At 43.8% G+C, this 10175-nt stretch overlaps 1 protein-coding gene across 1 annotated transcript in view; it reads left to right on the top strand.

Annotated features, from left to right (window-relative positions):
* The window catches only part of HUWE1 (HECT, UBA and WWE domain containing E3 ubiquitin protein ligase 1), a gene marked incomplete in the record, with an annotated part of 232807 nt that overhangs the window by 195090 nt on the left and 27542 nt on the right, over positions 1 to 10175 (top strand). Inside the window, 8 exon segments of the mRNA XM_027766840.1 lie at positions 3797 to 3969; positions 4315 to 4463; positions 5178 to 5253; positions 6066 to 6164; positions 6750 to 6883; positions 7066 to 7234; positions 8601 to 8829; positions 9934 to 10112. Coding sequence (XP_027622641.1) covers positions 3797 to 3969; positions 4315 to 4463; positions 5178 to 5253; positions 6066 to 6164; positions 6750 to 6883; positions 7066 to 7234; positions 8601 to 8829; positions 9934 to 10112 — 1208 coding nt within the window.

Below are 10175 nucleotides of genomic sequence, written 5' to 3'. Positions count from 1 at the left end.
GGCTGGGGGGGGGGGGGGGCATGCTACAATCCCTTCTCCACCATTATCTTCCTGGAATTTTGGGCACACACACACCTGGTGTGATCCTCAAGCCCCCAGGTGTGGGACTTTAACTGCAGTCAGCCATGTGAGAGTCCACTATGCTGCCTCCTGGCCCCCTAACATAGATTCTTAATCAGTTGTCTTAGTCTTTATTTTGTTGCTGTTATTCATGGCACTTACTGAAGTCACTGGGCCTCCAGGAGAGTTTCACCTAAATTTGATCCATTTGCTTCTTTGCAGTGTAGCATAACTTTCCCCCCTCATCCTCTGCTGTTTTCTGTAAACTTCAAGTTCCATCTATCAATAGAAGCTTACTCTAGAATAGTTCCAGTATTTTAGGTTAGACTATGTCTCTTAGTTGGGACCACCAAGTGACATGGTGGTTAAGGTGCTGGACTGCCACACAGTCAATCGTGGTTCAAGTCCCAGACCCAGCAGCTCAAAACTCACACCATAAGTACGCTCAAAATCCCAGGAAGAGAAGGAATTGCTACATGGCCATTCCCCCACCCCAAGGGGGGTGATTTCTCTCCCTTTCCCTCTCCCTCTCTCATCTCCAGCAAGCACATATGCCCTATGACAAAATCCTAAATTAAAAAAAGTAATATACGGGACCAGCAGTTAGCATATGGCTATGTCGCTGAATTCCCATGTAGTCCACCATGCTCAAGTCCTGGACCCAGTGACTTAAACTCACACTGGGCGTGTGTGTGCATGCCGAGATCCCGAGAGGAGAATGGAGGAGAAAGGATTGCAGCGGGGCTGTCCCCCCAGGGGGGTGATTTCTCGCTTTCTGTCTCTCCATCTCTCTGTCTCTCTGTCTCTGGTGAGCACACGCACCCTGTAGCGAAAAACCTCTCCAAAAAAATCCATGTATCTTAGGTGTTGTACATCTCACTGTATCATGGGGAGATATATCTTTTCGCCCCTGCCATTAGTAACCATGTTAAGGTTGACCACTCACTGGATTAGAATAACTGTCATCTGTGGTGTTACTTTGGCACTATACAAATGTCTAGTTTCATGTCAACCATATGCCTTAATAATCTTAACATCAGTTGATAATTTTTGCCTGAGTATTGGGCTTGGACATTTTTATAATCTTTCTTAATTTCCTGTTTCTTCTACATTATTAGCTGGCATTTTTTCTGAAAGAGTCCCACAGGAAAAATATGATTACTTTGAAACACTGGTTCTATCCAAAAGGCAGGATATAGACTTAACTTTTTCTCCATAGTTACCAATTTTTAGTGTAAAATCAAAACTATGATAAATCAAATATAAGGTTTTTTCCCTTGACTTTTTATTCTCTTAGTAGAAGACTTATGAGTTTTCATTAAAGTTTTTTAAGCCAGTGATTGAAGTATTTGCCTCACTACAGTTGTCATTCATTTTCATGCTCAAATTATTACTCCTTTGGCCTATGAGGCCTCTTCAAGACAATGACTTTGTCCTTTTGATACAGACCCATTGATTTTTAATTACTTTTTTAAAAATTACATTTAATCACTGCACATCTTTACAGTGCAAAACAATTGTTTTATCCAGGATGAATACAGTGCAACATTTAAACTCAACAGTAGTATGATGAATACCATGCTGTATATCTTACCTAGATTACTAGTCGTTGACATTTTACTCCATTTATTTTATTTCTTCCACTTCCTTTTTTTTTTTTTTTTTTTTTTGAGAGCTTTTTGCTATAGGGCACGTGTGCTCACCAGAAAGAGAGAGAGAGAGAGATAGAAAGCGATAACCCCCCCATGGGGGATGGCCACGCCACAATCCCTTCTCCTCCATTCTCCTCTCGGGATCTTGGGCATGCATGCACGTGTGCCCCAGCATGAGTTTAAGCCTCCGGATCCAGGACTCAAACCACGGTTGACTACATGGGAGTTCAGCAACATAGCCATTATACTAACTGCTGGTCTCTCTTTCACTTTATTTTTGGGAGCTAAACCATTTGAAATTAGTTGCTGATAAGGTGATACTTTTTTGGAGAAGTTTTTGCTATAGGGCACATGCACTCACCAAAGAGACAGAAAGCAAGAAATCACACCCCACCCCCCCAATTCCCCCGAGAGGAGATGGCCATGCTGCAGTCCCTTCTCCATCTTCCTCTTGGGATCTTGGGCACACACACACACACGCACCTGGTGTGAGTTTAAGCCACCAGATCCAGGACTCGAACTGCAGTCAACCACATGGGAGTACAGTGATATAGCCATTATGCCATCTGCTGGTCCCTGATAACGTGATACTTCTAGGAGACATACTTCAGCATGTCTAAAACCAAATATTCCCTTACTGTTAACAGTAATACTTGATGTATATTTCATATTCAAGTACCCCAATTGTTCTAATTATGTATTGATAGGATAGGGAGAATGTTTCAATCCCAGATTCAATGAGCATCACCTATTGCATTTGATTGTTATGTCTCTTCATTTTTATGACATTTCAATGTTTTAAAGATTCCAGGCCAGATGTCTTATAGAATGTCCCACAGTTTAATTTTGTGTTGCTCCCTTACATTTAAACTAGTTCCGGTTAAATGTTTTTGGCAAAAAGTACATGGGTGATGTTTGCTTTTGTTATATCACATCAGGAGACATAATAACACTTTGTTCCATTAATGGTGATACTAAATTTGATTATATACTTAAGGGTGGTATCTGTTGGATTTCAACTTTGTAATTGATAATTTGTCTGAAAGGATAACCCGAGATCTTCTGAAGGTAGTGTGAATATTCTGCTCAGTGAATATTCTGCACCCTGACCTTTTAACTTAGTTTTTTGCCTTTGTTGGTGATTTTAGCCTCTGTCACTTACATTGCTAGTTACAAAGTGATCATTTTATGATTTTGTTGTTCTTGTTCATCAGCTGGCATTCTTGTGTAGAAAAGAACTCCAATCCCCACTTTTATATCCCCATGGATGCAGGTTTTGTTTTGTTTGGCTTGGTTTTTATTCAAGGTGTTACAACCATTACTGTCATTATTCTTTTTGATATTGAAATTGGGCCTTCGTTAATGTTCTCAATTTTTCCCCCATTAATTTTTGAAATACTGAGGTTTCCTGGGTTCACCTTGTACCTTCCATGCCTATTCCTAGGACTAGTTGTTCTGATGAAACTTGGTTCCTTTTAGTGTGGGATGGTGTCAGATCAACATTTGGGCACTTGGGGATATACACATATAGACATAAAAACAGAGCTGCTCTGGTTTTAATGGAAACCTCCTTGGTCTCTCGCATAGTTTATTACACTTAGAAATCACAGCACATCCCCAGCTGCAGCCCCCATGGCACTTCTACCAAACCCTAGGAAACTCTACAGAGTATCGTTTAAAGTCTACAGACTTAAAACTATTATCATACTTCTTTGAGCTTTTAAGATTTGGAAACTAAATGCTGCTGTTTCTTTTACACAGCCTGGGTATGTCTGAGGCGTGGCTTCCTAACTTAACATGTGATCGATCATCCAGGATACATTCTGGACGATCAAGATTTTTTTCCTCACATGCTTACCACAACCCATGAAATAGAGCATTGATTTAACCCTGTTTTGGGAAGGAAGTTCCTCGAATACCTTTAAGTCAAATTTTTCATGTTCTGAGTAATAAATATCAATTCTGAGACCTTGTACTCCCTTCTTTTCTTAGTAGATTCTGTTATAGAAACTTTAGTGGCATTTACAGGATAGACACCTGGTATTTCTTTACTCAGTCCATCTCTGTATCTTCCTTTATCTCAGTCCCAACATGGCCAATACAGTCAATGCTGCTCTGAAGCCTTTAGAAACACTTTCCCGGATTGTGAACCAGCCCAGTAGCCTTTTTGGCAGCAAGAGTGCTTCTAACAAGAGCAAGTCGGAGCAGGATGCCCAAGGAGCCTCTCAGGACTCCAATAGCAACCAGCAAGACCCAGGTAGGGAATCAGCCAATAGACTGGGCAGCTGGCAGGGTGGGAATAGTTGCTTTATGGGCATGGGATCATAACTTGTTCTGGCTTGGTTTTGTTTCCCTGGGAACTTGCTGGCCTTCCAGAGATCTATCATAGTGGCATGGAAATCTGCCCCACAAAGAATTCCTTCAAATTGCAGCCTTATTTGGCTATCCTCACACGTAGCCTTGTCTTTTCCTTTGTCACCCATTCGTTTATTCTCTGAGAACTTGTAAACTTGCCCAAGGAAGGGACCTTATTGTCATCGTACTTGCCTCCCCAGCACCTAGGCACCCTTTGATTATTTTGCTGGTTGGTTGATTGTTTCAGGCGAGCCTGGGGAAGCAGAAGTACAGGAGGAGGATCATGATGTCACTCAGACAGAGGTGGCAGATGGGGATATCATGGATGGGGAGGCTGAAACCGACTCAGTGGTGATTGCTGGGCAGCCTGAGGTGCTCAGTTCACAAGAGATGCAGGTAGGGAGGCAGTTCACCCAGCATTCTTCTGTTGCAACGCTGAACCAAACCCCCAGGTGGTGTGGGTGGGTGAGTACTTGAGATCCTTGCCTCAACGCTGTCTGTTTTTCAAAGGAGCACAGATGATATGCTTAGTAGATACTCAGTAAATGTGTTTGAGTTATATTAAAAGAGCTGTGGGAGCAGAGCCAGGATGTCATATATTATGAAATGGTATACATTCCAACCAGAAAACTTAGGCGTAGGTGAAATGGTGAAATAGAAAGCTGCCCTGGGGCCTTTGGGCCCAGGGTTTTTGATTTCCTCTACTCTGGTCATTAATGGAAGCTCCTTAACATTACCTATGTCTATAGCACCAGCTCTCACTGGGGCATTAAAATGGTAAAGACCCTAAAAAGGGCATTGTAATTCTTGGAGCTGGCAGCAGTGAGTAAGAAATTGGGCCTACAGTCCTAAGCTGCTGATTCCAAGGAGATCTGCATGTATTCCTGCGTAGTGTAAAGACTAACCTGGGATAGACCCATTTGAAGGACAGTCTTGAGTATGGATTGGTAGCATGTGGTAGTTTCTGTGCTGTTAGCACCAAGTATGTGGTTTTTATGTCACACATTATCCTAGAAATGTATGCTCCCTTGCCGGCTTATTTTTAGGGTTTCAGTGTTAGCACAATGATAGATCTGTGTGCATCCATATATATGTTCTATTTCTCTCCAGGTTGAGAATGAGCTGGAGGACCTGATAGATGAGTTGCTTGAGAGGGATGGCGGATCTGGGAACAGTACAATTATAGGTGAGAGCCCCAGAACTGAGTATAGCCTCTTCCTTTGCCTCAATCTCTCTTGGGAGGACCCTTTTTCTCATCATCTGCTTGCTCAGCTCTGTCTAAGGGCTCATAGCCAACCTAGATTGCTATTTGTCTTGATGTTGACGGTCTTATAGATAAGAAATTCACATGCCATCTACAGTCCTATAGCAGGTCTGAAGTGTTGCCTATGTGGGGGAGGTTTGGGGGTGACCATCAGTATAGGTGATACATCAGGCACATCAAAAGAGTATTTATTCATGGAGGCCTAGAGGCTGTAGAGTGAGAAAGTACGTTCCTTTCAGTTCTTTAGGGAAATCCAGGGGCTTTTTGCCTCTGAGTCTCAGTAGTATAAAAAGAGTGATCATTCCCTAAGGGTGGCTCTTTTTAATTCTCAAAAGGAGAATAACCAAGGTACCCTACTGTCACTGGCTCTGACGGTGTATGTGTTGTTTTTATTTTATTGCTCAAGGAAATAAAAAAGATAAATGGAAGTAGACATGTATTCTTAAGTTCCGCAAAGCTTTTTCACACTCAGTATCCTTTGTGATTTCACAATAAGTGGGATTGGCAGAGCAGATATGATCATCCCATTTTACAGATGAGGAAACTGAGACTCAGACAGGTAAAGTGACTGGCCAAGCTCACCTAGCTAGTTGACAGCAGAGAATCCAGATCTTCTCCCTCATCAAAAACAAAAAATGGATATCTCCTAGCTATACATAACTACTTTAGGCGCACTCAATCTGGAAAGGGAAGTCCTCTGTTGTTCAGTGAAGGCTCTGCTCTGTAACCTTCAGTGAGCAGAAGTGGAGAGGATGAATCACAAGAGGACGTGCTGATGGATGAAGCTCCTTCCAACCTCAGCCAAGCTTCCACCTTGCAGGCCAACCGAGAAGGTGAGAGTGCCGAGGCCAGAAAGGCCTCCCTTCTTGCCCTGCACGTCTGACAGACACCACACTAGGGTTTTCCTGGGGCAGCTGCCCATATGTGCAGAATAAGGAAGCATCTGTCTGCATGCGCTGACATACACCATCCACTGTATCCTCAGCCAGTTTTACAAATAACATGTTACTACTGCTTGCCCAAAGTTTGTCACTTCTTACTTGGTTCGCTTTCTTGTCACCCACCTGCTATCATCGCTCCAGATTCCCTCTTACCAACAGGATCCAGTCAGCAGCAACATAGGGCTGGAAAGACAAGGGGGCACCAGCAGACTTGGCCAAGTCATAGACCATGGCTCCTCAAGTACCACCCTATAGCCAGCCTCCACATTCAGCTACCCTGCTCAGAGTGTGATGCATTGATTGGCGCTCTCAGGAAATTGGGGCTGACTCACTAAGTCTGTACATCACCCCAGATCTGATTCTTCCTCTCCTAGAGTCAGATACCCCATCGCCTTCCCACTCAAATCTGCCGGCCTGCACAGCAGCCTGTTTTGTAGCTACTCAGTGTAGTCCTCCAATGTGCTCCCTTTGTTTTAGATTCCATGAATATCCTGGACCCTGAGGATGAGGAGGAGCACACTCAGGAAGAGGACAGCAGTGGCAGTAACGAGGATGAGGATGATAGTCAGGATGAAGAGGAGGAGGAGGAGGAAGATGAGGAAGATGATCAGGTGAGGGGGGACTGTGTTTGGGTTGGTTCAGATGACCTCTTCCGTGGGAACACAGCTGCAGAAAACCAACAGTCTGGGTTACTAGCTTCAGCGCCTCCCTCCCTCGTGCACGTGTGGCCATGACACCAAGCTTCAGAAAACCCTTACCTCCAGCAATTCTCCATCTCCTATTTTCCCTTAAGGAGGATGATGAAGGTGAAGAGGGAGATGAAGACGATGACGACGATGGCTCTGAGATGGAATTGGATGAGGATTACCCTGATATGAACGCTTCTCCCTTGGTCCGATTTGAGCGCTTTGACCGGGAGGATGATCTCATCATTGAGTTTGACAACATGTTCTCCAGTGCTAGTAAGATTACAGGGGCTCAGCTGGGTTTTTATCTCTTGATTCTTATACCCTTCTTTAGGGTGAGCCAAGCTGTGAACCAAAATACCTATCGATCTGATTCAAATAACACTTCTTTTCCTATGCTGACTTCCCAGGGCAAGGGATATCTGTATCCATCTCTCAGTTGTGTATATTAGAAGAAGGAAAAATTAAGAGGCTGCTTTTGTTCTCTCCACCTCAGTAAAAAGGCAGCCATTTTATAGCCTGGACAACTTGATGATTTTCTTGATTTAAAAAATGAGACCAAGTTGACTGCATTGGGCACCCATCCGTGTGCACGCCTCAGTGACAGAGCAATCAATAATCCTAATGTCCATAACACTGGATCTTGAGGGTTTGGATGGACGCCTTTGAGCTTTGGCTTTGGGGAGTAATTTGAACATAGTCACTCTGTTCACCAAGGGTGCGTCTTTTCAGGGGGTGGTGAATCTTTTTCCTTTTGCTCCATCAACATCAAAGTTCCCTTGTAGCATCAAGTTAAAGAGTCGAGTTCTTTGAATCAAACTGACTTGACAGGGCAGGTCTTGACCTAAAATCACAAGCATGATACATAGCCAAAAGCACTATACTGTTCTGGTCTGTTGTCTTGGCCAAGTAAGCTCTTACCTCTTTGAGCCTCAGTTTATCACCTGTAAATGAAAAGTTTGAAAAGAAAAAAAAAAGCCAGGTTGGATTAGATCATTTTCAAGAGATCTTCTAGTCTGTTATAATTCTCTTTGCATTTTTGTAATTTTCATCAGTCTTCCTTGTAGTTGATCCTCTATCCATTCAGCAAGCTGTGAATACATATTCAAGGAATGCTTATTGTGTCCTAGGTAGTAGGGATATAGCAATAAAGAAGAGAATAGTCCATGTCCCTCACAGAAGCTTAAGGTCTATTAGGTATTATAAGTAAACAGGCATTACATTGTAGTATTAAAGCACAGAGTAAAAGTTATCTAAACCAGTCTGTAGAAGTCAGGCTTCACAGAGGAAGTGACATCTTATGCCAAGAACGAAAGATCAGGTGAAAAAGAGGGAGAGGAATCTTCAAGATGGAGAGAGCAGCATGTGTCTGAGGGGCCTAGAAGCATCACTGTGGCTATGGTGTGGAGAGTGGATTGGGAGAAGGTACCATTTAGGAGGTTGTTGTATGATCTAAGTGAAAGATGATGTATATAAGTTATGGTAATGTCAGTGATTGTAGATTAGGTGTGGGAATGAGGGAGAAAGGACAAAGCTCAGGTTTCCGTGTGAGGAAGTAAGGCCCAGGAGACATGGTTCTGCTTGAATAACAATGGAAGAAAATTATTTTGGGCACTAACCCCTTTGTATATTGTCCTTGCAGCAGACATCCCCCCATCCCCAGGAAATATCCCTACCACCCATCCACTGATGGTACGCCATGCAGACCATAGTTCTCTGACACTGGGCAGTGGCTCCTCTACAACTCGTCTCACCCAGGGCATCGGGCGCAGTCAGAGGACCCTCAGGCAGCTGACAGCCAACACAGGCCACACCATTCATGTTCACTACCCCGGTAATCGCCAGCCCAACCCTCCTCTTATACTCCAGAGGTGAGTTACAAAGATCTCTTAGGTTCACTGGAGCTCTTGTAAGAATCTGCAGTGGGGGACCAGCAGATGGCATAATAGTTAGGTTACTAGACTCTGATGTGGTCTACCATGGTTCAAGTCCCAGACCCAGTGGTTTAAACCTCACACCAGGTGCATGTGCATGAGTGCCCAAGATCCTAAGAGGAGAATGGAGGAGAAGGGATTGCAACATGGCCATCCCATTGGTGGGGAGTGACTTCGCTTTCTGTCTTTTTCTCTCTCTTTGTTTCTGGCAACTGTACATACCCTATACCAAAAATCTCTCAATCTGCAGTGAGCTTTCGTACTGTGTTGACCTTGGGACTTTTGGTTCCCAACCTTATACTGTTGTCACACATGCAAATAAGGTATCTATTAAGTGTCTTGCATATACCAAGTACTTACCCTGCCCTCTGGCTTAGGGTTTAGTGGGAGAAACAATTCTTAAGAAGTAAAAGAAGAAGCCAGCAAATGGTGTGCCAGTTGCATCGCTGGACTCCCATATGGCCAACCATGGTTCAGGTTCCAGACTCAGTGACTTGAAATACACTGGGTACATGTGTGTGTGTGCCCAAGATCCCTGGAGGAAAAGGGATGGTGGTGTGGTCATCCCCCACCCAGGGCTGATTTTTCACTTTCCCTCTCACTGTCTGTCTGTCTGTCTATCTGTCTCTGTCTCTGTCTCTCTCTGTCTCTCTCTCTCTCCCCTCCAAACACACACACCCTAAGGCAAAATCCTCTTAAAAAAATAAAAGTAACAGAAAGGCATGTAAGTATTGTGATGGTAATGCACAGAGTATAGAAAGGTTAACAACAGAGGCATTGTACACAAACACAGTGCCTGGCTCGTGGAAGCTTATCAGTGATACTCGCTTTGTGCCAGGAACCATGTAATGATATATGACCTCAGCACAGATACTGTTCTTTAACTGGTATGGTAGTTAGAAAAGTAACTAAAGACATACGTGCAGTGCGATAAGGTCTATAATCATGTTATACTTAATCAAGAAAGAGGGGTCTCATGGTAACAGGTTGCAGGGTACCTGTGGACGTACAATGATCATGGTATCCACCATCACCCTACAGGTTGCTTGGTCCCTCGGCTGCTGCTGACATCCTTCAACTGAGCAGCAGCCTGCCTCTACAGAGCCGAGGCCGTGCTCGCCTTCTGGTGGGCAATGATGACGTCCATATCATCGCCCGGTCTGATGATGAGTTGCTGGATGACTTTTTCCATGATCAGAGCACAGCTACCAGCCAAGCAGGCAAGTTTGTATGGAAAAAACTCTACACAAAAAGGTAGAGTTTGTCAGATTTTACATATTTCC

The sequence above is a fragment of the Tupaia chinensis genome, unplaced genomic scaffold (genome assembly GCF_000334495.1).
Source record: "Tupaia chinensis unplaced genomic scaffold, TupChi_1.0 Scaffold143737_1, whole genome shotgun sequence".
In the NCBI taxonomy this organism is placed as follows: Eukaryota; Metazoa; Chordata; class Mammalia; order Scandentia; family Tupaiidae; genus Tupaia; species Tupaia belangeri.
Note: the sequence above shows the minus strand (reverse complement) of the source record. Positions and strands in the feature narration are given on the sequence as shown.